This window comes from Microtus pennsylvanicus, chromosome 7, assembly GCF_037038515.1.
Source record: "Microtus pennsylvanicus isolate mMicPen1 chromosome 7, mMicPen1.hap1, whole genome shotgun sequence".
NCBI classification, from domain to species: Eukaryota; Metazoa; Chordata; class Mammalia; order Rodentia; family Cricetidae; genus Microtus; species Microtus pennsylvanicus.
The window spans coordinates 118,697,936-118,725,694 of NC_134585.1; the positions used below are offsets into that span (position 1 = coordinate 118,697,936).

The window sequence follows — 27,759 nt, forward strand, 5'->3', positions numbered from 1 at the left end:
CCTGTTCAGTTTGCTGTCACTTCACCCAAGAGGCAGCCACCCTCCCGGGTTCTTCCTTCCCAACGAATCTCTTTAATGAGGTTTGGGTGGTGACCTTCTTTTGTAAGAGTGTAGTGAAGCGGAGACACCCAAGAGGAGTGGAGCAGAGCTTTGGAAAGGCTCCTGTCGTGGGAAACCTCTCCCTGGTGACTTCGTGGTCTTCCTTGGCTCCCGACTGCCAGAATACCTTTCATCCGAACTGCAATGCTTACACTAAGAGCTCGGCATTAGACCACACCAGTGATTCTTGTACTTGAGAGGCATAGACAGGAAGTTTTGAACTGCATCTAAATTCAAAGCCAGACCCTGCCACAAAACAGAAAAAGAAAAACAAACAAAAACAAAAAACCCAACAAGGAATAATGGCAACACGCACTGTCTTGATAGTAACACTCCACTGCTCTCTTGTGGTGTACTAAATTTCCCAAAACAGAAACAGTCTATCCAATAACACTGTCAGATTCATCCCCACTCCCTTTCTCCCCATTTCCCCCAATTAGGGGTTTCTCTGTTTAGCTTTGGCTGTACTGGAACTCTGAAAACCAAGCTGGCCTCAAACTCCAGAGATTCACCCGCCTCGGCCTCCCGAGTGCTGGGATTAAAGATGTGTGCCACCACCACCCAGCCCCACTTTTTCTTTTTCTGAAGCTGGGTCTCACTGTGTAGCTCTGGCAGGCCTGTAACTCACTCTGTAGACAGAGGCTTCTGAGTGCTGCCTCTGGCTTCTGAGTGCTGGGATTAAAGGTTTGTCACAATAATTTTTTTGGGGGGGGGTAACTTCTTGTGAGATAGGCTTGGGAGCTACCTGTTCATTTCTCATAGCATTAGGTTTACTTCTCATGGGACAATCTGAGAAATACTACAACACACAGATTATTATTATACGAGGCAAAGTCTGGTAAGCATAATAGAAATGTTTATAATGCTGTATAGGACTTTTAAAAGGACCCATAGGCAGTGTAAGGTTAAAAGAAGTGTTCCTGACAAAGGTCATTTAGAAATACCAGGACAAATTAGTGAAAGGTTTTCTTTTTTTTTTTTTTTTGTTTTGTTTTGTTTTTCGAGACAGGGTTTCTCTGTGGTTTTGGAGCCTGTCCTGGAACTAGCTCTTGTAGACCAGGCTGGTCTCGAACTCACAGAGATCCGCCTGTCTCTGCCTCCCGAGTGCTGGGATTAAAGGCGTGCGCCACCACCGCCCAGCTGAAAGGTTTTCTTAAATGGGAAGCAGAACTGGAGACTGGAGAGCTGGCTGGGCAGTTAGGAGCACTGACTGCTCTAACAGAGGATCGGGGGTTCAATTCCCAGCACCCACATGACAGCTCATAAGTGACTGTAAATCCAGTTCCAGGGCAATCTGACACCTTTACACCATTGTCCATACATCATAAAAAAATTCTTTAAAAAAAAAGTAGAACTGACCTTTAGGAGGTTAGTTTGGTGGTGGTGAATACAAACGTTCAGAAATTTAGGCAGAAAGGCACTAGAGATGGGCAGTCTAGCGAGTTACTGCCGTCATTAGGAAAGAGATAATCAGGACTAATCTAGAAATGTGGTAGCTAAGACCTTTTTTAAAAACAGGGTTTCTCTGTGTAGCCCTGGCTGTTCTGGAACTCAGTTTGTAGAACAGGCTGGTCTCAAACTCACAGAGATCAGTCTTCTGGGATTATAGGTTTGTGCCACTACCACTAGCCAAAATAAATCTTTTTTTTTTCTTCTGGTTTTTCGAGAAAAGTTTATCTGTGTAGCTGTGAAGCCTGTCCTGGAACTCACTATGTAGACCAGAGTGGCCTCAAAATCACAGAGATCCACCTGCCTCTGCCTCCCAAGTGCTGGGATCAAAGGCGTGCACCAGTACTGCCCAGTAAAAAGATTTTAAAATAATAAAGAGGGTCTGGGAATCAATGGCCACAATTGTGCATGTGCGTGTATGTGATTTACTAGTTTAGCAATGGTTTTACAAAGAATGAGAAAGCTGTTTCTCCAGTGGACTATCTACAGAAGCAGTAAGTTAAAATTAAGGAGTCAGGACCATAGAAATGGCCGGCAAATAACAGCACTTGCTGCCAAAGCTCATGACATGCTTCATTTTACATAGCAAAGTACAGCCAGTCCAAATAAAGATATTTTTTTCCTGTTTCTTGTGCTATTCTAAGGGAGGGAAGAATAATAAGCCATTCATAACTACAGTTACATTTTTATAAGCTAATGGTTAGAGTTAGTACATTATCAAGTGCATTGTTAGGTTCATCTCTTAGATAAACTCAAGTCATTTGTGGCATATTCAGAGAAGTCATTCTCATTCTCTTCAATGGTAACATGGTATTACTGGGTAACTTACTCTGACTGAGATGGAGATCTTACTGGGATGTTAGCTGGAGCCCAGGGCAGCACTGCTATGCCCTGTCAATACATACCATAATTAATGAAGTTGTAAACCATGTACAGAGAGACCAGGGGCACAACTATTTTATCTTTATTATACAGAAATGTGATGGCAATTATACACTACATGAGTGTTTGGCAGTGAACATTACACAGATTTCAAGTGGAGACACCCTCATTTTATGGACATATAAAAATAAACACCGAGAGTTGCAGGAAAGCACTCAACTTCTATCCCCCCAGTCAAGCTGAAGTTTTCCACGGGAAAACCTGGTTTCAATTCATGTTGAATTGTTCCAATTGGAAGACAAGCTAAGCCGCTAGATATCACATGGGCTGGCTTTGCACTTCTATAGAGAGCCAGACTAAGACTCTACTTACTTCTCAAATTACAATTTGTATCTCATCTAAGAGACACATAAAATGCAGACAATAAAAATGAATTAGAAAACTTTCACGGATCTAGGTAGGTTCAGGGAGATGAAGTTAGAGCAATTTACTTCTGAATATGAGGATTTGGTATGAGTTCGAGTCACCTGTATTGGCTGTGTGGCAGTCTGTTTCTCCCCAGCAGTCAGCAGGGAGCTTAAAATCAGCACAAGCCAGTGCTGGCCTCTTCAAAGCCCCCAAACCTAGGCTTTGTATCAGTTGCCATTGACACTCAACTACCCATCAAAATAGCATCTCTTCTAACAAAGTCTCTCTTCACCCTTACTACTGAAGCAAAAACATTTCAAGAGATTTGGCTACAATGATGGCTGTGTTGAAAGAAGACACAATTTGGAGGGTATCTGTAGATTAAATATAGACCGAATTATTGTTAAAGCCCTTAAATATAGGGAGTTTATCAATTTATACAGGAAATAAAAACAGGGATTATGAAGATATGGAGTTTGGCTACCTTGTGCTGTTATCTGGGAACTGAAACTTACAATTCCTTTAATTTAATCATAGTAGAGACACATGCTAAAAGAAGAAAAGACTTTAATTTTTGAGTGAGAGATAGTCTCATATAGCCCTGAACTTACTACACTAGCTAAGGCTGATCATCAGCTCCAGATCCTTCTGCCAACCAGCTCCCAAGTGTGTCCCCCAACACCTGACTTCCCCCTTTCCTATAAGTACTAATACTGGCTGCATGAAAGAGGTGACTGAGGCACATTGTTTTTTAAATTCAGACTTTGTTTTAATGATTGTGGAAGTCGGAAAGATAGTGCTAAAATAGACCGTGGAATACATTTCTGTTTCTAGAACTATGGGAGTCAGGTCATCAAACTTGGAGTGTTTTCATTAGATAAAGACGAGAAAATCACAGGCAGGAGGTACAATCTCAGGGACCATTTGCTTCAAAAATTAGTCTTATTTCTTTTACTGCCCTTCATTTAAAGAGACAGTGATGTCAGTAAGTATCATTGTGTACCAGCGTCAGAAAGATAAAGGCTGAGAAAATGTGATAAAGGAGAAAGAATGGAGAGAAAAATAAGGGTGAAAAGAATGAATGTACAGTTTACTCTTCATCTTCACATTTTGTTGCTGGAAAGCTCTAATCCCCATGTAGATACTCCTGCTGATCCAAAAGGACACTGGTTAAAAATAAACCCAGAAATAGGAGATATTTATTGGATGTATGTGAGCTCACCCCTTTCATTCGGATGTGGAATGGAAGTATGAGGAGAAAACGGTCTGCTTAGCATGGTCGTGGCCCATGAAGAGGCCCTGAGGTTGTCCTCCCCAAGTCATGGGCCTGATTCAAACTAGAGGAAATAATGATGACGATATCTTATTACACAAAGCTCAGTGATGGGGTCTCTGAAGTCAGCGGCCTGCTGGCTCTAGGATTTGTTGAAGGCTGCCAGCACAGCCCAGATCATCTCTGTGGCGTTATGCTTTGTCCCTTCCACTTCGGGGTCCAGTTCTACAAGGTCCTTGGTGCGATTCATCGCCACATCGTACTTGTCATCTGTCAGACAGGAGAAGACATTCTCTAGCACGTCAGAGGAGTGCGCCAGAACCAGGAGTGCCAGTGTTCGCCTGTCCATGCGCTGAGGGTCGTTCACCCACCGTTCCAGCACACTGTCCTGGAGTTTTTTCACTAGTCGCTGTTTCTCTGTTGTGTTGGTCACTGGGTGAGTGGTCATGTCGAACAGCAGGAAGTTCTGCTTCTCTGTGGTGAGAATACCCTTCTCCACCAGATTCTTGGCAATCCGCTCGCGCACATTTCTAAGCTGGTACTGTAATTTGAAGGGGTTCCACGTCTCACCTTTGAGAAAGAAACAGGAAAACAAATAGAAAAACCCAGCTTGTTACTTGAACTTTGTTTAAAAATTTAAAAGCACAATTTCCATCAATGAGGCAACAATGTCAACTCTTTTTTAAACCGTACTTTGTGCCTTATGTGTTGGTTTTGACTCCAACTATATTTTACATGAAACAACTCTCAAAAGTTGTCCTCACACATACACGAATGTGCGTGCGCGCACACACACACGCGCACGTGCGTGAGAAAACCTATCAGGGATTTCCATGCTAGTACTCACAGCATGTGTGCTATGGCATATGTGTAGAGGTCAGAACTAGTTTTCTCCTTCCACCTTGTAGCTTCTAGGGATCAAACTCAGGTTGTGAAACTTGGCAGCAAGTACCTTTACTTGATAAAACCATTTTGACAGTCTTCCAGCTTTTTTATTTTTGTCATAAATTTTTGTTGTTGTTATTATTTGTATTTATGTATGTATGCAGGTGTCCATAGAGGTCAACAGGAGGTGTTGAATATCCTGGAACTGAGTTAGAGATGGTTGTGAGCCACTGGGTTCTGGGAACTGAACTCAAGTCCTCTGGAAGAGCAGGAAGCACTCTTAACCATTGAGCCATCTCTCCGACCCCTTATTTCAGTTCATATATAACTCTCTGTGATGTTGTTAATCATTTTTGGATGATCACTTTGGATGTGTGTGAACATGGATGTTAGAGAATAGCCTCAAGGGTCATCCTGCCCTTTCTTACCCTCTTCCTTTCAGACAGGGTCTCTCATTTGCCTGGAGCTTGCCAAGAAGGCTGGTTTGGCTGGTCATCAAGCTAGCCTCCCCACTGAGATCATAAATGCAGATATCTGGCCTAGATTATTCTCTCTCTCTCTTTCTCTCTCTCTCTCTCTCTCTGTCCTGGGGATCAAGCTCAAGTCCTTATGTTTGCAACACAAATAGTTTACTGATTGGGCTCTCTCTCTCTAGCATTTATTCTTGTATTTTTTTTTTTTTGCCATTCTCTTCAAGATATCAGTTTTTCTGGGATGACTTCTCTTCCATATCACATGTGTTCTAGCTGGGTTGGTAAAACTGAAAAGACTGCGTTTGCTTTGGCAGCACATATTCTAAAATTGGAACGATACAGAGAAGATTAGGATGGCCACTGAGCAGGGGTGACACGTAAATTTATGAAGCATTTCATATTTAAAAATAAAATATAATTGAGAGGACTAAGATCCCCTTCTCCTATTTATCCAGGAGTCGTGGACTGGCAATTGGAGCTCAAACTGCCCCATTCTAGCTTCTTTGAAGTGTAGAGGTCACTGACTAGAAAATGAAAGCCAAGAAGATGAGAGGCTGCTACTCCACTAACTCCACTAACAGCAGGACTAAAAGCCTGAAGGAAGGGTTCCATAGCTGTACCTGAGATGACCGCTTGATCAAGTGTAAAGAATCCTAAATCTAAATGTGTTGAAAACCATGGACATCTTGGTGCAGAACAATTGCCAGGATGCTGAGAGAAAATATCAAAGGACAAAGCCTTCTTTTCAATTCTACAGGCTCTTCACACACGTAGTGTATTAATAAACATGTAGGCAAACACTCAATGGTTACTCTTCATTGCTGACTTGACACAGAATCCCAGGAGAGGGCTGACCAGAAGGTACAGCAAGTAAAAAGCGTTTGCTGTGAAAGTCTGGTGACCTGTGTCTGACCCCTGAAAGCTATGGTGGAAGGAAAGAATTAACTCCTGGGGCTGGAGAGATGGCTCAGTGGTTAAGAGCATTGCCTGCTCTTCCAAAGGTCCCAGCAACCACATGGTGGCTCACAACCATCTGTAATGAGGTCTGGTGCCCTCTTCTGGCCTTCAGGAATACACACAGATAGAACATTGTATACATAATAAATAAATAAATATTTAAAAAAAAAAGAATTAACTCCTGAAAGCTATGGTGGAAGGAAAGAATTAACTCCTGAAAGCTATGGTGGAAGGAAAGAATTAACTCCTGAAAGCTGTCCTCTCACCTGCCCATGAGTAGGGGCATGTTAGCAGTGCACACATGCACGCACACACACACACACACACACACACACACACACACACACACACGCACACATGCACGCGCGCGCGCGCACACACACTAATAATAAGGGGCGACCCTTGAGATAGCTCAGTGGGTCAAGGTGCTTGCTGTCAAGCTGGACAATCTGAGTATGGACTGTGACCTGAATAGTGGGAGAAAACTGACTCCTATAAGTTGTCTTCTGACCTCCAGATGTGTAAGTGGTACATTCTTGTGCATACCCCACATACCAACTATATAAATAAAACTTTAGTAACAATAAAAAGAAATTGCCTAGAAGGCATACCTCTGGCATGTCTGTAAGGGCATATCCAAGAGGTTTAGCTGAAAATGAGACACCCATCCCTAGACGTTGGATGTGTACCTGGTCTTCTGCTTCCTGCCCCCCACTCCCCCCACTCCCGACGCTATGCCTCCCCTGCTAGGATGGAGAGTAATAGCCTGATGTGGGATGTAACCTTCTGTATACATGTTGCTTTTATTGGTTGATGAATACAGCTGTTTCAGCAAATGGCTTAGCAGAGTAAAGCCAGGTGGGAAATTCAGAGATATAGAGAGAGTAGGCAGTCAAGGAGCCACTAGACAGTCGTTGATGAAACAAGGCATCTAAAAAATTAAAAAATGAGGTAATGCCATGGCTACATGGCAATACATAGACTAATAGAAATGGGTTAATTTAAGATATAAGAGCTAGCTAGAAATATGCCTGAGCCATTGGCCAAACAGTGTTGTAATTAATATAGTTTTGTGTGATTATTCGGGTCTGGACAGCAGGAAAACAAAAAGTACAGTCTCTGTTTACAGTATTCTGTCAAAACTTTCACCAAAATAAATATTCTTTTTCTTCTTCCTCTTCTTCCTCTTCCTCCTCTTCCTCCTCTTCCTCCTCCTCCTCCTCTTCCTCTTCCTCTTCCTCTTCCTCTTCTTCTTCTTCTTCTTCTTCTTCCTCTTCCTCTTCTTCTTTTTCTTTTTTTGAGACAGGGTTTCTCTGAAGCTTTGGAGCCTGTCCTGGAACTAGCTCTTGTAGACCAGGCTGGCCTCGAACTCACAGAGATCCACCTGCCTCTGCCTCCTGAGTGCTGGGATTAAAGGCGTGTGCAACTGATGTAGGTGGGTCTTCTTTCTATGTGTTGCTTTCATTGGTTAATTAATAAAGAAACTGCTCGGCCTGATAGGTCAGAACATAGGTGGGTGGAGTAGACAGGACAGAATGCTGGGAAGAAGGGAAATGAGTCAGACACCATGCTTCTCCTACTCAAGACAGAGGGTGGTTAGAATCTTCCCGGTAAGCCACCACTTTGTGGTGGTATACAGATTATTAGAAATGGGTTAATCAAGATGTGAGAGTTAGCCAATAAGAGGCTAGAACTAATGGGCCAGGCAGTGTTTAAATGAATACAATTTGTGTGTTGTTATTTAGGGTGTAAAGCTAGCCAGGTGGTAACCGGGCCGGACAAAGAGCAGGCCTGCTCGCCTCATCACTACACGCCACGACCGCTTGGCTAAATGCATACTACTCTTGCAGAGGATTCCAGCACCATGTCAAGTGGCTCATGACTGCCTATAACAACAGCTATACTCTCTTTTGGCCTTTGTAGGCATTGGCACTCACATGACTATTTCCACACACATACAGACACAAATTCATAATTAAAATAAAAATTAGAAAAACAATCTCAACAATGATATTGAAAGCTATATAAACCATACAGAAATTCTGGAGTTTGAGAGAAAAATAAGCAAAATGAAAAATTTATTTAAAAGTTCAACAACAAAGCCAGGCGGTGGTAGCGCACGCCTTTAATCCCAGCACTTGGGAGGCAGAGGCAGGCGGATCTCTGTGAGTTCGAGGCCAGCCTGGTCTACAAGAGCTAGTTCCAGGACAGGAACCAAAAAAGCTACAGAGAAACCCTGTCTCGAAAAATTAAAAAAAAAAAAAAAGTTCAACAACAAAACTGAGCTAGCAAAAAGAATCAGCAGTTGTTGAAACAACAGAGATTATGTAGTTTGAGGTGGGCATTGTGAAGAACACCTGTAACTCCAGCTCCTGGGTAGAAGAATCAGGAGTTCATGGTTATCTCCTGACACAGAGTAAGTCTGAGGCTACCCCAGACTATGTGAAATATTGTTCAACAATACAAAATGAGGTTACATTGTCTGGAGAGAGCTTCAGAGAAATGTGAGGTGCACTTAGGACTTACACGTGTAAAAGTATAGAGAGAACAATGATGGAACAAAGGGGAGAGAGAAAAAAAAGCAGAATACTAAATCCCATATTTCATAAAAAACACTTGCCTATACATTTTGAGCTCAGTGAACCCCACACAGGATACATGTAGAGAGAACGATATCTAAGGCCAGGTACTAAGAAACAGTCTAGGAAGGCAGCTTGAGAAAAATGACTTGTCACATCAAAGCTGCAGTGAGGTCAACAGCTGACTCAGTCAGAAGAACAGAAAAGTAAAATGATTACTTCAAAGCACTGACTGACAAAACTGTCAGTCAAAAGCCTTCTCTTCTCTTCTCTTCTCTTCTCTTCTCTTCTCTTCTCTTCTCTTCTCTTCTCTTCTCTTCTCTTCACAACGTCTCTCTATGTAGACCTAGCTGTTCTGAAACACCCATCTCCCCCTCCTGAGTACTAGGATTGAAAGTGTGCCACCACACCAGGAATTACTTAATTTTTTTTTTTTTGAGACAAGGTTTCAGAAGGTTGTACAAATGGGGCACTTGCCAACTAAGCCTGACTACCTCAGTTCAATCCCGACTCAGCTGGTAAACGGAGAGAAGCACTTCCTCAGAGTTGTGCCCTAACCCCCACATGTGCACTGCAGAAGTGGGGCTGGGGGACGGGCATTTAAAAAACATAGCAAGAAAATTTCTTTTTCCATGACAGGGTTTCTCTGTATAACAACCCTAGCTTTCCTGGAACTCACTTTGTAGACCAGGCTGGCCTTCATAGAGACCTGCCTACCTATGCCTTCTGAGTGCTGAGATTAAAGGCATGTATACCAAACTGAAAAAAGATTTAAATTGTTCACAAATGTTTATAGTAGCCTAGGTCCCAACAACAAACTCAAATATCCATCAGCTAAATGGCCAAACAAATGTATACAAATTCTTGAAATATTAGCTGTAAAAGCAGACAATTCTGGGAAAGTCAAGACAGAAAGATTTTATCTATGTCAATGTCCTAGTTGTCATCTCAATAAATATTATTTTATTTTGAGATAAGGTTTTACTATGAACACCAGGCTTATCTTGAACCTCTCTGCCTTAGCCTCCCACATGGTAGAATTATGAACCTTTGCTACCACAGCTGGCTTAATTTTTTTTACCTAAAAAAATTTATAGTATGCACGTGTGTGTGTGTGTTTGTATGTGCGCTCTTGTGGGCATGTGCACTTCCAAAGGGACCAGAGAGGGCAAAAGATTCTTTGGAGCTAAAGTTACAGGGGTTCAGGATCTGAACCTGCATCCTCTTTGACAGTAGTAGTCATTCTAACCATTGAACCATCTCTGCAGACTCCCAAGTTTTACTTTAGTTTCTTATGTACATGTTTTTTGGGGGAGGGTATTGGGAATTGAACTCATTTTTTGGTGTTTTTGAAATGGCGTTTCCAAATGTAGCCTAGATTGGCCTTGAACTATCAGTAATTCTGCCTCGGCCTCACAAGTGAGTAGTGGCGTTTCATTTGTATTTTAATAAATAAAGCCTGCCTGAAGACCAGAGGGTAAAACAGCCACACTAGTAAGCTTTAGAGACACATACCTATAATCTCAGGAGCCACAGTAGTTTGCCATAGAAACCGGGTGGTACAAGCCTTTAATCCCAGCACTAGAGAGGATTATAAATGGGAGGAGACAGCTCTCACACACAGTCTCATTCTGAGATTCCTGAAGGCAGGATTGCCATTTTGGACTGAGGCAGAGGTAAGAGCCAGTGGTTGGCTGCTTTGCTTTTCTGATCTTCAGGTTGAACCACAATTTGTGTCTCTGAGTTTTTATTAATTGTGCTATACAAATGCTAGGGTTATTGGTATATACCACCATTCTTGGCTAATAGAGATTTTTTAAAAAAGTTTAATAAACTTTAAAAAAAATGCTTATTTTAAAAAAGGGTTGGTAAAATAGTTTGGCAGGTAAAAACACCTAATATTTGAGTTAATACTGGGAGACCACATAGAGATGGAAGGAGAGAACTAATTCTAAAATGCTGTCCTTTGATCTCTCCATGTGCACGCTCACAAGTCAGTCCACATACACATAATGCATAAAAAATATATAAATACAACGTTTCTTGGAAAGGTCTGGGGATAAATCTCAGTTGGTCAAGTGCTGCCTGGCATCCTTGAAGTCCTGGATTTGATTCTTAGCACCTCATGAACTAGGGTGATGGTTTATGCCTATAATCCCTGCATTTGAGAGGCGAAGGCAGTCTGACTAGAACTTCAAGGTCATCCTTGGCTACATAGCAAGTCGGAGGCCAACCTGGGACATATGAGATGCTGTCTCAAAAAAAGTTCCTTGGCTGGATTAGGTGGTGCACACCTCACACCTTCGGTCCCAGGACTTGGGAGGCGTATCTTTTTGAGTTTGGGGCTCAAAATTCCCAGCCACCTAGTGAAGAACACTGTTAAGCTGTATCTACCTATATTCTCAGTTGCAGAGACACTAAAGCAGGAGGATTCAGAGTTCTAGGCCACCTCAGTTGATACAGTGAGAGCCCACAAAATAAAACTGTGAAGAGTTCTCATAGGCTGAATGTGACAGCACATGCTTGTCCCATACTTGGTACTTGATGGACAGAGGACCGAGAGTTCTAGGCCATCCTTGGCTGCACAGCAAGTTCAAGGCAAGCCTGGGCTGTATGCGGTTCTGTAGGAGTGCGGCTGATAAGCTGATGTGCTTGGAAAGCTGTAGGTGCTAGCTAACCATACCTAGCATGCTACACTTCTCTACTTCCCTCTAACCTTACGAGTAGGCGGAGATGATCAAGGGTGGGATTTGGGCATTACTTTTAGCCATCTCACCAGTGAGTAGCTCTATCCATGTCTGGACAGTTTCTGTTGGCTCAGTTGCTTTGATGTGTTTGAGAGTTTCATCCAGCAAAACATCACCTGTTGGGTTGTCTGACTTTAGCAGGACCTTAAAGAAACAGAGAACATTGTTTACTCAGATGAAAAAGCCTTCAGTGTACAATATACACATTGCTGGTTAAAAAAGGTGGGAGGAAGCAGAATATACTGCCCATGTCATGGAAGAGTTTAATATGTAGTATGACTTCATAGTAGAAAGATAAAATTACATTTGAAGTGGGACCTAGTAGTAAATGCTATAAGTAAAATGGACAAAACATTCCATAGTATCTTTCTGAGTTTGGAAAACCTCCTTGTGAAACCACTAATAAAGGCAGGAAGTTCAGAAAAGTAAGTTAATTTGGGTGAATGTTATCAAGCCTGGCTTTTGATTTCTTTGGGATAGCCAAGTTGAAATGTCTAGCCAATAATTAGTATGTTCCTGGAAGCTAAAGCTAAAGAAATGTCTACAAATTTGGAAGTGAATTTCCTGGAGGTAATAGACACAGCTAAAGAAGTAAATGGCATTTCCAAAAGGCTAGAAAAATCAGGCTGGGGGCTGGAGAGATGGCTCAGAGGTTAAGAGCATTGCCTACTCTTCCAAAGGTCCTGAGTTCAATTCCCAGCAACCACATGGTGGCTCACAACCATCTGTAATGGAGTCTGGTGCCCTCTTCTGGCCTGTAGGCGTACATACAGACAGAATATTGTATACATAATAAATAAATAAATCAATATTAAAAAGAAAGAAAGAAAGAAAGAAAAATCAGGCTGGAGAGATGGCTCAGAGGTTAAGAACATTGGCTGCTCTTCCGGAGGTCCTGAGTTCAATTCCCAGCAACCACCTGGTGGCTTGAAACCATCTGTAATGAGATCTGATGCTTTCTTCTTGCCTGCAGGCCTACATATAGACAGAACACTGTATATATAATAAACAAATAAATCTTTACCAAAAAACAAAAAGAAAGAAAGAAAGAAAGAAGGAAAGAAAGAAGGAAAGAAAGAAAGAAAGAAAGAAGGAAAGAAAGAAAGAAAGAAAGAATTACCTGACAGGATACAAACTGATACTTGGCTATTAGGAATGGAGAAGTAAAGGTCAAATGCAGTCACGATTTCCTCAATCTACATAATATTTTATTTCATACATAGAGAGAGAAAGATAATCAACAGTATCCTAAATGTGACTTTTCCATGTTAGAAAAAGACAAAACTGGGCTGGAGAGATGGCTCAGTGGTTAAGAGCACTGCCTGCTCTTCCAGAGGTCCTGAGTTCAATTCCTGGCAACCACATGATTGCTCACATCTGTAATGAGATCTGGTGCCCTCTTCTGGTCTGCAGGCATACATGCAGCCAGAACACTGTATACATAATAGAGAAAATAAATCTTCAAAAAAAAAAAAAAAAGACAAAACCAGGTTTCTTTGATTCACTAAGCATATCTAATTTTTTTCCCCCTATAAGATAACTAAATCAGTGCTGGAGAAATGGCTCAGCACTGGATGCTCTTCCAGAGGACCCAGGTTAAATTCCCAGCACCCACATGACAGCTCACAACTGTCCAAAATTCCAGTTCCAGGGTATCTGACAGCTTCACATTACTGTACAGAAAAATAAGATTGAATAAATTACATAACTAAATCAACTAGACAATGAGACAGCTGAGCCAGTGTTTATCTTATCTAAGTATTCAAATTTTCTTTTATGTATATGAGTGTTTTGCCTATATGTATGTACTCTGTGCACCACAGATGTACGAGATATACATTGCCTGTGGAGGCCAGAACAGGCTAAGATCCCTAGAATTGGAGCTAGAGATAGTTATTAGCTGCCATGTGGGTGTTGGGAACCAAACCTGGTTCCTCTGCAAGAACAAAAATGCTAAAATAAACCATCTCTTCAGTCCTCAAATATTCTTATTCTTTCAAAATGTACTGTTGGTATTTGACTCTCCACAATTCAGAGGATATTGTACCTTTCTGTCTAGGAGTCGCTTCTTGCGCATGGTGGGAGGTTCCAGATAGATTCGACCCCGCATGGCCAGCTCTATCAAGATGCCTCCTCGAAGCCCAGAGGATATGCAATCGTTCCAGAAAGATGTGTAGCCCTAGGAGAGAGAAAAGAAAACAAAGAACATTCTGAAAGTAATACTGACTTTCAGCCAGTACCGTAAGAATAAGGTGTGATATTTTTGATTCCTTTCACATCATACTGCATGAACTCAAAGCAAGGTACAGAATAAGAGGAGGGCATGTTGTGTTGCTGTTTGAGCAGTGCTTGGGACTGAAGACAGGGCCTTACAAATACTAAGAAGTGCTCTACGACTGGGCCCCAATCCTAAACCACCAGGATATTTCATTAGTCACTGAAATCTAATTTTTATTATATTTATTTTTGTTTATTCTACATCAGTACCATGGTGAGTCTACAGAGGTCAGAGGACAATTTGGGAGTTAGTTCTCACCTTCCACTATGTAGGCTCTGGGGATTAGGCTTGGCAGCAAGCGCCTTTCTCTGTTGAACTATTTCATCAATTGCCTTAATCTAAACACTCAACGTACTATTTTTTTTGTCTGACTTTTGAGGTATTTAGTGACTTTCTATGACTTGATATTTCTACAACAATTGGCATGTCAAACTTTGATTTCAATTGAGAACTGCTCTGGTTTGAAATAAATATTTTTCTTACATTTATTTATCTGTTTATAGGGTGAGGTATAGACATGCAGAGGTCTAAGGACAACTTTTAGGAGCTGGTTCTCTCCTTTCACCATGTGGGTCCTGAGGACCACATGGATTGGTACTAAATTGCCTCTCCACAGTAAACCATCTTCATGGCAGGAGTTTTGGTTGGAAAGGTTTGCAAAATGCCCTGAACTGCAGAGCGGTACACAGGAAAGATAGAAATGAAAGCACGAGCTACGTCTACTGTTTTGTTGTTGCTCTTCCTAGAGATCTAAGTGTAACGAGTCTTTCTCTGCCCGCCAGCCAGCTTCCAAATAATGACACGGAGACTTCTTTTAATGATGAAAGCTTGGCCTGTAGTTTAGGCTTGTTCCTAACTAGTATAATAAATTAATCCATTTATATATATATATATATATTAAAGATTTATTTATTATGCATATACCATTCTGCCTCTATGTATGTCTGCATGCCTGAAGAGGGCACCAGATCTCTTACAGACGGCTATGAGCCACCATATGGTTGCTAGGAATTGAACTCAGGACCTCTGGAAGAGCAGCCAGTGTGCTCAGTCTCTAAGCCATCTCTTCAGCCCTGATCCATTTATATTAATCTACATTCTATTACATGGTGTTACCTCTTTTCCATCTTGCACCTCCTGTTTCCTCTCCATGTCTCTTGGCATCCTGTGTACCTAGATTCTCCTCCTTTTCCTTTCTTTCCCTGGAAATCCTGTCTATACCTCCTGCCTAGCTATTGGCTGTTCATCTTTTTACTACATCAATCACAGCAAATACATTTCACACATTATCCCACAACATCTAGGTATGCATTACTTGCAAACGTTCCCTGTTCCTTCGGGTGTGCATGTATACTGTGACTGAACTCAGGGCTGTGTACATTTTAGCTACATCTCCACCTCAACAAATTATTCTGATGCAGACACTGGACAAACCATCAATTAGTTAAGGGCCCTGGGTATGTTACTTGACCTTTCTGAAATTAATGTCTTTATAGGTAAAACGGGGACACTAATACCTATTTTTATAACTTGTTGTGAGGACTCAATAAAATGAACTATTTGAGGAAGGGGTTGAGCATAGGGCATGAACTACAAAAATACACGTTAGTTATCTTTTCTGGGAGATACAGGGAATACACGAAGATGTAAGACAGCTACTACATAAAGGAGCCAAGAATCTAGCTGAAAACTTACATAAAAGCTGAACCGAAAGAAGAGACAGGCTTATTAAACACTGATAAAAGTTTGGTTTGTATGACAGTTCTCTACGTCTAAGTCACACAGGCATCAGAGCACAGAAAGGCTGAGGCTACGGCCTGAGCTGGGGATTAAAGGGTAGGTTTAATTTCTTCAAGAAAACCATCCAATTCCTATTCTTCACTATTAATAACAGAGATCTCAGATACATTTATGGAGATCAAGTTCAAGGGCTTTGTTTTTGTTTGTTGCTGCTGTTTATTGAGATGGGTTTTATGTAATAGAGGTTGGCTTTGAACTCCTAATTTTGTTTCTATCTCCTGGTGCTGAGATTATTTAACTCAAAGTTTTAAAGAAAAATTCTGAGATCCAAGCTGGGTAGGGTCAGGCTTTGAACTTCCAAATAAAAGGCAAATAATCCCGAAGGCTTTGATCGAGGAGTTATGGTTAGCATCGAAGGACCTAATCACTATAAACTGCTCCGTGGCTGGCGAGAGGCTCAGCAGGTTGGAGCGAGTATTGTTGCCAAGCCAGATGATTTGAATTCCAGCTCCACAACCCATGCGGTGGAAGGAGAGTCAACTCCCAAAGGTTGTCTTTTAACTGCTGTATCTCTTACACCAAAATAAATATAAAAGACTGAACTGTATTTGTATGTGTGAGAATATACACATGCACATACTATAATGCCTATGAAGAGAACAACTCTCAGAATCACCTCTCCTCCATGTGGGAACCCCGGGATCAAATTCAAAGCAGCAGGCTTGGTAGCAAGTGCTTTTACCTGTTAAACTATCTTGCTAATCCTCATTTTAAAACTTTCAAAGCTGGGCATGGTGGCACATGACTGTAACCCCAGAATTTGAGAATTGAAAGCAGGAAGGTCAGGCATTCAAGGTCATCTCTCAGCTATATAGCAAGTCTGAGGCTAGCATCAGCTACCTGACAAACTGTCCTATGTCTAGATATCTTTCAATGGCTTTACTCAGTTTTCAGGATTGAGTCATAAATCAAACCAAAAGGCTGCTGGCTAGTCTCCTCTCTAGCCTCTACTTCTTTATTTGGTTTTTATTTATTTAAACATTTATTTATGTATGTCAGGTAGTGTGGTGCACACCTTTAATTCCAGCACTTAGGAGTCAGAGGCAGGCAGATCTCTGTGAATTTGAGGCCAATCTTGTCTACAGAGCTAGTTCCAGGACAGCTAGGGCTATTCTATAAAGAAACCCTGTCTCGAAAAACCAAACAAAATCATCAACCAAAAATGGGGTTGGGGAGATGGCTCAGCAGTTAAGAACACTGGTTGCTCTCCCAGAGTTCAATTTCCAGCACCCACATGGCAGCTCACAACTGTCTGAAACTCCAGTTCTAGAGGATCTGACACCCTCATGACAGATATATACGCAGGCAAAACACCACTGTACATAAAATAAAAATCATAAATGAACAAACCCCTCAAATAAGCAAAGATTTATTTATGCGTCTTAGTGTTTTGCTTGTTTGTATGCGTGTGTACTATGTGCATACCTAGCGCCTACACAAGTCAGAAGAGGGCACGAGACCTCCTGGAACTGGAGCTATGGATGCTTGGGAGGTGGGTACTGACAACCAAACCTGAGTCCTCTGCAGGAGCCATTAAGTCCTCTTAATGGCTGAACTATGTCTCTAGCACCTACTTAGTTATATGTGAGACAGGGTCTAATGCAACGTAGGCTGGCCTCAAACTATGTAGCCTAAAAGTTTCTTCCTATGCCGGGCATGACGGTACACACCTTTAATCTTACCTACAAGAGAAATTCTGTCTCAAAAAAAAAAAGTTTCTTCTGCGTCAATGTCCAGAGGCAGGCGCCACCATACTAACTTTATGCAGTTTTTATAGTCCTGAGGATCCTGTCAAGGCTTCATTCTTACCAACAGCTGCTCTCAGGTCTCTCTCTTCTGGATCATTATATTTTAGCCATCATCAATTATTTTAAGTGTTTTTCTATTTATGTATATATGTGAGTGGTTTTCTTATATGTATGTTTGGGTACTATGTGCATGCCTGCTGCCCACAGAGGTCATAAGAGGGTGCTGGATCTCCTGGTTGTGAGCCACCATGTGGGTGTTGGGAATTGAACCCAGATCCTCTGGAAGAGCAGTCAGTGCTCTTAATTGCTGAGCCATCTCTCTAACCCCACATTTTGCTATATATTTTTAACAATTTTATTTATATTTATCAATTGACTTTTCCCCCCTTGAAAGGGTCGTGCTATACAGATCAGGATATCACATCTTCTGTGTAACATTCTTCTAATGTTGTTTCTCTCTACACTCCATCATCTGGGTTATGTCCCTTACCTGAGTGTGCCTACACACACACTCCTTTTCTAACCTCCATTATATCATGATTAGCCTGTTTGTTCTTACTGTACCTTAAGAGAATATCTTTGCTGGACATGGTGATGTATGCCTTTAATCCTAGCACTTAAGTGAATCTCTATGAGTATAAAGCCAGGCCTGATGCGAGAAGAGAGAGAGAGAGAGAGAGAGAGAGAGACAGAGACAGACAGAAGCAATGACATCCTTTATGATATTATCTGCTCAATAAATTATTTTTCCCATAGAGGTGGGGATGAAACCTAAGGCACAAACTCTCAGTCATAAAATTATGAATCAAGAAGTGTTTGTTAGGGTTGAGCACGGTGGCACACATACTGGAAAGATCAGGAATTGAAGGCCAGCCTGGGCTACATGAGATGATGTGTCAAAAAAATCTGAAGTAGTAAAAAAGCAAGTAAGCAAATACGTTAGCTTGCAAAAACCTCAGCTAAAGTCATAAACATTCATAAGACATCTCTGCCTGAGATATTTGACCCAAGACAGGGGTTACTTTCCTCTCCTGCCCAAGCCATGCCCACCCCAGGGACACACTTGATTCCTCTGTAAGGAGGGTATAGAGTACTTTTCAGCTTAATATTTGATTTTTATACAATTTAGCTACTCACTTAGATTGTTAAACGATAATTTACTTCAGAACAGACGGTTGATTCAGGCACAGCATATATAACCCTAACAGGTGTGCAAACATCATGACTAGAGTTAACTGGAGGGAAGTTTTCCGTGTCCATTTCTTCCTTGCCACACGTAGCTTCTGTTCCAAGGACAATTCAGATTGCCAGTAGAATTACAGAAGAGAAACATTGTAAATAAGGACACAGTGCAACCAGGATGTAGATTTTTTTGTTTGTTTTGAGACAGTCCAGGTTAACCCTGAATTCACTATAGCTGTGGTTAACTCTCAATGGAACCTACCAGTGTTTCTGCTCTAGAATGCTGGATTATAGGTACGCACCACTGTTTACTGGTGATTGGACACTCAGCAAGGACTCTTACCAACTGAGTTATACCCTAGGCTTGTAAGAACTCTTTAAATATAACTCTTACCCATCATAGCATCTCAAAACATGTGAGACTCTCCAAATGAGTCATTAAACTCATTAATATGCATTAGAAAAAGGTGTAAAAACATATTTAGTTTAAAAATTAAAAGCACCGTGGGACTGTAACATCAATTTAGAAAAGATAGTGACTGAGGAAAAGAAAAGAGGCAGGCACATGTCCCATCAATGAGGACCACAGATGACAATTCAGTCCATCGTATCATTTACTAGGGTAAAATCTTAGAAGAGAGCACATTTGTGTCATGAGCAGATGGAGAGTAGCCTGGGGGAAAGGAAAATATTGTTCCTTACATTTCCAAGGCTCTTTTCTCTTCATATTATACAGATTGGTGAAATCTCAAACTACCCATACTAAAGAATCTGTGTTAAAAGGCCAATGCTTTGGTATGCCTGAGCAAAAAGAACCACCAAACACAAAGGTCACCGCTGAATCACTAAAATAGCTACAAATATGAGGAAGAAAAAAGAAAATATTTTGGGGCTTCTGAGAAAGAAAGGGAATTGCACACTACCTCAGTACTAGTTGGGGACCATCCCAGGACACCTGACAAGGGTTGAGACAGGGGCTCACTTGTAGCCCAGGCTAGCCTTGTATTTATTATTCAGAATAGGCTGCAATGGACAACTATCTCACTACCTCTAACTACTGAGTGCTGAAATTACAGGCATATAACACAATACCTGGTCAGAATGAGATCTTTGGGTAGTAATTTTGTTTTGTACTGAAAATTAGGTAATTTTTAAAAAGAAAGAGCCCACATTAAAACATATCATTTAAAAAGTAAAAGCCTAAACTAGGTATGGTGGCCCAGAACTTTAATCCTGGAATTTGGAAGACAGAGACAGAGAGATCTCTAAGTTAGAGACCAGCCTTCTCTATATTGTGAGATCTAGGCCAACCAGACAGCTAGGGCTACACAGAAAAACCCTGTCTTGACCACCCCCCTGCAAAAATAAAAGAAAAAAGAAATCTCCTTCAGGTGACTATTATAAATAGTTTAGTGAGAAATTTTTTTATAATTTAGCATATGTTTGTTTATCAAAAAAGAAGAAAGGAATGCTGGGCACGGAGCTTAGTTGGCAGGCTGTTGTCTAACATGCAAGAAGCTTGGGTTTGAGTCCCAGCACTGCATAAAAAAACAAAACCAAACTGGATTCAGGTTCTTGCTTGTAATTCTAGTGCCTGCGAAGTAGGAGCGGGACTGGAAAGTCAAGGTCATCTACCCTGTGATTTTGAGATTAGCCTGGTATAAACGAAAACTGAAAACCTGTCTCTAAAAAAAATAAAAGATGAAAAGAAAGGTCATATTCTTTTGTCAGTGTGTTTCTAAATAAACTCGTAAGAGAAGCATTTTAGTTAAAGACTATACACATACATGATAATTTTGCTACTGTAAAAAGCCTGAGCAATAGGAGTCCATTCACATGAAGAGTCAACACTTAAGGCGGAATTTTCAATTAGTCAAGTATTCAAAGTGCCCTTCCTTAGTCAAACATCCTGGAAGACACACCTTAAAACAACCATGAATGTTACCTATCTTAAAGAGTTGGCAACTGAGGGTGGCAAATGTTAATGAGGAAGAAAAGGGAAAAAAAGCCAAAAACTAAAGCATCATTAAAAACCAGGCACCCAGCTAAGGATGGTGGTGCTGCTCCTCTATGACCCCAGCGCTGGAGACTGGGGGCAGAATGATCAAGGTCACCATGGCTACAGAGATCAAGATCAGAAACAACCCCACACAACAGAGGCTATCCTGAGCCGAATGTGATTTCCAAGACAGTGAGACCATTTAAAAAACTCAAATCCAACTGGGGCTGGAGAGATAGATGGCTCAGTAGTTGAAAGAACCTGAGGTCGATTCCCAGCACCCACAGTTATAACTCCAGTCTCCAGGGATCCAACACCCTCTTCTGGCCTCCACAGGCACTGCACACACTTGGTACAAAAACATAATATGCAAGCAAAACACCCATATACATAAATTAAAAGTTAAAAAAATATTTTTAGCCCTCACTCCAAATTTTATAAAAAAATAAAGTTGAATGTGCTGGGAAGGTAACATAATTCAATCCTCTCTACTTTAAAGCTTTTCTTTTCTTTTTTTAAATTCTGATAGAGGGTTTGGCTATGTAACTCCGGTTTGGCCCGAACTCACTATGTAAAACAGGCTGGCCTTTAACATGCAGACAGCTGGTACTACAGGCCTTGATGCCGAACTCTGCTATGAGTTCCCCAATGAGGATGCTCAGAACAAAACTCAAGTCACCTGGAAAAGCAGTATGGCTCTAAACTGCTGAGCCATCCCTCCATCCCTGATTATTGGTTTTGGTTGTCAATTTGACATAATCTAGAATCACCTGTGAAGTCCCACCTTGAGTGGCACTATTAGGAAGGAAATTCTGAAGTCTTTTTTTTTTTTTTTTTGAGACAGGGTTTCTCTGTAGCTTTGGAGCTTGTGCTGAAAATTGCTTTGTAGACCAGGCTGGCCTTGAACTCACAGAGATCTGCCCGTCTCTGCTTTCCGAGTACTGCGGCCTAGTGAGAACTGGTTGTTTTTACAGAGAAACTGGGTTTGACCCCCAGCACCCATATGGCAGCTAATCATCTGTAATTCCAGTTCCAGGGGATCTGGTGCCTTCTTCTGGCCTCTGCAGGTACTGCAGGCATACGGTGATAAACATATATGCAGACAAATACTCATACACAAAAAAATAAATCTTTAAATACTTATGTGTTTGTGTGATATTTGTGTTCAAGCTCCTTAGAGCAAATTATGTAAACTCCACCGATAAATTGCCACATAATCATTTTGCTTTGACTCTCATAAAGAGAGAATGTTTCCTTCTTTGCAGGATCAAGGAAGGAAAGGTACAAAGCATTAAAAAACACTGAAGCTAATCAAGCTATGATGGAGACAAAAGGCTCACAGTAAATTTATAGGCTCAGTGGGTATAGTCAAAGGCCCAATATTAAGTGGTAGGTGGCTTTATCTTAATTTGGAATCATATATTTTAAAACCGTATGTATTTTAGAACTGGGAGGAGCCAGTGGTGGTGGCACACACCTTTAATCCCTGCAATCTGGGGTAGAGGCAGGTGGATCTCTGTGAGTTCAAGGCCAGCCTGGTCTATAAGAGCTAGTTCCAGGACAGGCTCCAAAGCTACAGAGAATTTCTCTGTCTCGAAAAACAAAAAAAGGCAAACAAAACAAAACAAAAAAACAGGACTGGGAGGAGGACCCAGGAGAGGCTTAAGGAAGCAGCTTAAGCTTTATTCTCCTACTGTCAAAATAGGACTTTGCTCTCTGGCTCATTTCCTTGGATTTTAAAGCTGGATATAATAGTGAACAAGACAAAGGTCTTCTTCTTTAATGGCCATGGAAAGTGCACACACCAGGGCAAATGAGCCCTTCTAATATACTTGCACTATTCACAATGAGTAAGACTCATGGTTTATTCTACACAACCAGGAAACCAAAAGGAAAAAGCAGGTAGTGACCTAAAAATTAGACTTTTAATTTTTAAAAAATTTTCATTACAAAAAACTTTTTGAGACAGGTCTCATGTAACATGTGCCGACCTCAGACTCCCTCTGGAGACGAGGACAATCCTAAATTTCTGATCCTCCTTACTCCACTTCTCGTGTGCTCTGGGATTGCAGTACTTAGGGTCAAACCAAGGGCTTCCTGCATACTAAGCAAGAACTTTATTGACTAACCTGCATTCCTAGCCCAAGTTTTGGTTAACTGAGATAGGGTCTTGCTATGTAGCCCTGCCTGAGCTTCCCAAGTGAGCAAGCACACTTGACTCTGGAGTGAAACTGTCATCAGAAGAGGCAGTGAGATGGCTCCGTAGGTAAAGGTGTTTACCATCAAGTCTGACAACTTAGATTTCATCCCTGGGACCCACATAGTGGAAGGAGATAACCACACACACTCTAAATAAATGTAAACAAAAATATCATCAGAGGGTAAGAGAACCAACTTTCATAAATAGTTCTCTAACCTAGACATGTACACTGAGGGATGCTCACATACTCATGTGTACACACAAACAATATATATAAAACTCACACAAACTAATTGAAAAATTAAAAAAAATTATCACCAAGTTAAAATTAATAAGTTCACTTCTCTTACAGGTATTTTTTTTTTTTCTGAGACAGAATTTCTCTGTAGCCTTGGATGTCTTGGAACTGGATCTTTAGACCAGGCTGGCCTCGAACTCACAGAGGCCCTCAGGCTCTTAAGTGCTGGGGTTAAAGGTGTGTACCACTACAGGTGGATCCCCTTTCATATTTGAGACAAGGTTTCAAACTATCAAGTACCTCAAGTTATCCTTGAACTCAGTATGTGGGTGAGATAACTCTGAACTCCTGATTCTCCTGCCTCCACCTCCCCAGTGCTGAAATCATAGAGGTATACCATCAATCCTGGGCTAAAAAATATTATTTCTACTTTAAGAAACTCAGTCATCATTTATAAAACAGATAGTCACAAATATTCCTTGTTTTTAATCTGCTTTTTTAATTTTGAGATAGTGTCTTACATATAGCCCTAATTAGCCTATAACTAATTAGGTAGATCAGGCTGGACTTGAATTTATGGAATGCTCTTGCCCTTATCTCCTTAATACTGGGCTTACAAGTGTGTGCTACCATAACCTGCTGTTGTTTTTGTCTTTTAAGATTCGTAGACAAGCGGTAGGGGTGCATGCCTTTAACTCCCAGCACTCAGGAGGCAGAGGCCGAGGCAGGCAGATCTCTGAGTTCGAGGCCAGCCTGATCTATAGAGCAAGTTCCAGGACAGCCAAGTATATACAGAAAAACCCTATTTAGAAACAATAACAAAAGACTTCTTTTCCAGGCTCAAGAAGACTTGATTGAATGGGCCTCTTTCTCACTTTAATAAGAAATCATTACTCTATCATAAAACCGAGCTGAAAAACTACAAGTACTAACACTATATTATCCATCTCTGTTCTTCATAATTTTGCAATTAAACTATACTTCAAATAATTATATTTCTTGATTTTACTTTGTAGATATTCTTTTTTTTTAATTTTTTTTTATTATTTATTATGTATACTGTGTTCTGTCTACATGCATGCCTGCACACCAGAAGAGGGCATCAGATCTCATTCTAGATGGTTCTGAGGCACCATGTGGTTGCTGGGAATTGAACTCAGGACCTCTGTCAGAGTAGCCAGTGCTCTTAACCTCTGAGCCATCTCTTCAGCCCCCTTTGTAGATATGCTTTCCCATGTTCCTCCAATTCCAATGTGGCTGGAGTTTACTTCCTAAAACATTCTAAGATTTGTGTCTTTGAGCTAAACTTAGCTAATGACATTACCTCTTTATCTTTTAGTCCCAGGAGCAATACTTCTTCCATAAGAGTGAGGCGGATATCCTTAGAGTCTCCAGGGTCTTCATTATCTGGACTCCTTTCTTGATTAGTGTCTTCCTCACTTTCTACTTTCTTTTCAGAGCTCTTACTGACTTCAGTTCGACGGGTCCGGTGAGTTAATGTGGTCATTCTCACCTTGTTTATGGAGAGATGTGAAAAATCTGTGTGTGTTTTAGTAAATAAATATAAGTCCACAGAAGACCTACACACACACACGCACACACACACACATACACACACACACACGCACGCGCACGCACGCACGCAGACACTATACATCTGGGAAAATACAGAAGTGCAAACACAGAACGAGGTAGTAAATAGAAACACTGGATAATATGCTCTCTTTTTCAAAGCATAACAGCTTAAATTCCAAAAAGCAATGATAGTGATCACCAGTAATTTAAAAGCCCATCAGAAATGGCCATCTTTTCAGGGAGATTAGTTCACTTATAACCCAAGACGGAATTTTTACCACTATGACTCCTCTTTCCTAAAATGGGTCCCCAAGTTAAACATGATGGAATAGCAAAACCTCATGAGCATGTGACCCTGAATACATATCATTTATAATTTCTATAAACAGTTAATGGCACACTGTGAAACATATACAAAAATATAGATAACAAAACCCCACATTTTAATATTTTAAAATTATTTTGTGCACAATATTTGTGGGTAGGGTGCCATTTTCACATGTGGAAGTCAGAGGACAACTTTTTGGAGCCCTCGCTCCTACCTTTACACAGGTTCTGCAGATGAACTCAGGTTTCTCGGCTTGTGCAGCAATTGCCTTTATCCACTTAGTCATCTCTCCATGCCTATGTTTTAATATTTTCTTTTTAAGATGTATTTTGTTTATTTTAAGTTTTTTGCCTGCATGTATGTCTGTGTACTGCATGCATGCCTGGTGCCTGAGGAAGTGGTGCTGGGAATCAAACTCGGGTCCTTTCTAAGAACATGTGCTCTTAACCACTAAGTCCATCTCCAGCCATATTTGCTTTCTTCTATCATAACAACTCATTTCATGAATTCAGTTTGGAAATCACTAGAGTATATAACACTTAAGTGAATATCAAGTATAGTAATTTGACATCCTTTTTCTATCTGGCTATCTTGTGAATACACAAATAGCTACAACAACCAAAGGGGAAAAAAAACAAACCTCAGCAAGACTGTTAAAAGATTATCGAATTCTTAAAAGAAAATGGGACTGGAATGTGACTCAGTGTTATTGCATGTGTTAGAATAGAATGTACAAGGTCCTAAGTGCCATTCCCAGCAATAGGGAAAAAAAAAATCAGAGCATACACTTTTTTTAAATTCAGTATTACATTTCAAATCACCTGCAATAAAGCTTAAAGTCAGCATATTTTATACAAATGGAAACATTAATATTTATCATTAAAAATAAGTACTTAATATCAGCAATTATACATTCTTGAGATCAAAAGAATAGTATTTAATAGGTGCTATGGCTGTGCCTAGTTCTACTCTATAACATTTTATCAGGGTGTCTTATTTTTTTCTGCCTCTGATCCTTGTTATTCTGGGGTTCTCTCCCTTTTCCTTTCCTCCCTAAATGTTGCCCAGCCTTTGAAAGCCTACAAAGACTCACTGAGAGGCCTTAAGGTGAATATCTCTCCATTATGCATAGGGCCCAAGCTTAGAACTGATTTCTCTCTCAGCTGTACCCCAACAGAAATTTATTTATACTTACTCCTTTTAAATATTTATTATAGTCTCTCTTTTGTTATGGCTTATGTTAACTTAAACTTCTTGAGGGCTGGGATAGTGTTATCTTGACAATATCTCCATTATATTCTCCATAGCAACTAGTACAATATCTTTAACGTTGTAACTGCTCAATAAATATATACTCATTAAAATGGATACTCAGGGCTGTGATAATTAAAAATAGAGATATGCACCAAGTATCTTACAAATAATTCGTAAAAGGGTCCATTTCAAATATAATTTTCGGTGGAAAGAAAAGTGAAGAAGGAACAGAACACGGAATAATGCCTTAGGGTACTAATTCTATTTGGCATTGAATCGGGGTTATTTACAAACCCAACCCAAGAAACTTTACATCCTCATGAGAATGGTGACAATTTTCTTTGAGGAATTTATCATCTCCCCGTGGACACTTATTAGTTAAAATTACCCTATTTGAAGACATGGCGACCAACACATAACTAAAAACCACCCTTTCTCTCTAAAGTAAAATACCGAGCAGCTTGTTGGACGTTAAGAAGTGTTATTTTCTGTTCCTTACCTGACGTTGCTCCGGGGCTGCAGTGGGACGTAGGCTGCAGTTTGCACTCTATTTTTGGAGGGCACCTGTTTCCCTCCTTACCCCAGTCCCGTACTAGTAGGTGAAAAACTTCTCAGCCACGCAGAGAGCACAAACTTCCTGATCCTTCGATGCAGAGAAGGAATAACACATCAGCTTCCTCAGGATCACTAGGCAACCTACCTTGGTGCTTCTTCATTGGACCAATCAGAACCCCCCAAGGTTGAGTCTAGCCAATTGGAGCCTACGAGGGGAGGACCTCCCGGCTATTGTGCTGCGATCCAGACAAACATCACCAAAAGGAGGCAGGTTTGGGTTCAACCTGACAACCGGTCAATCCAATGAAGGAACCTCGGTGGAGGCCAGGAAAAGGCTGCGCCCAACCCCAATGAAATTACCCAATCAAAGTATCCCGTGAGACAACAAATGCTGCCAATCACGAAAGGATTCCATTGGCCCATTTCAGTGTAGCAGGTGTGTTTTTGTGGCTTTCTGTAGTATTGGCACGACTGGGTAAGAAATGTTGGCATCCAAGCAATAAGGCTAAGAGTAAATCCCTCCCTCCGCCCCGCCCCCGCGCCTCGATATCTTAACCCAGACTCTAGAAAAACCTGATCTGACCAGTTTGTGGACGTTATACCCTGTTGACACTAAACAGGATGGGTACATTCCCACCGTCACACATAATAATAGCCCTATGGGGCACTTTGATAATCCTGTGTCTACTTACTGTATGTTTTGGAATATGGCTGCTGAGACTACAAGACACAAACAAAGCAAATTTCCTTTTCTGAAGCAAAAGAAATAAATGGCAGCCGGGCGATGGTGGCGCACGCCTTTAATCCCAGCACTTGGGAGGCAGAGGCAGGCGGATCTCTGTGAGTTCGA

At 41.0% G+C, this 27,759-nt stretch overlaps 1 protein-coding gene and 1 non-coding gene across 2 annotated transcripts; one reads left to right on the top strand and one right to left on the bottom strand.

Moving 5' to 3' along the window:
• Nucleotides 1-3,582: 3,582 nt before the first annotated feature.
• Golph3l (golgi phosphoprotein 3 like) lies at nt 3,583-27,052 on the bottom strand. Its single transcript, XM_075978158.1, has 5 exons — nt 26,854-27,052; nt 24,522-24,710; nt 13,800-13,931; nt 11,782-11,896; nt 3,583-4,681 (listed from the first exon to the last, which is right to left on the bottom strand). The coding sequence occupies exons 2-5, from the start codon at nt 24,702-24,704 to the stop codon at nt 4,254-4,256; spliced, it is 858 nt and encodes a 285-aa protein (XP_075834273.1). The 5' UTR covers nt 24,705-24,710; nt 26,854-27,052; the 3' UTR covers nt 3,583-4,253.
• Nucleotides 5,772-5,874, top strand: LOC142855237 (U6 spliceosomal RNA). Its single transcript, XR_012911492.1, has one exon. It is a non-coding gene; the product is annotated as a U6 spliceosomal RNA (small nuclear RNA).
• Nucleotides 27,053-27,759: the final 707 nt, after the last annotated feature.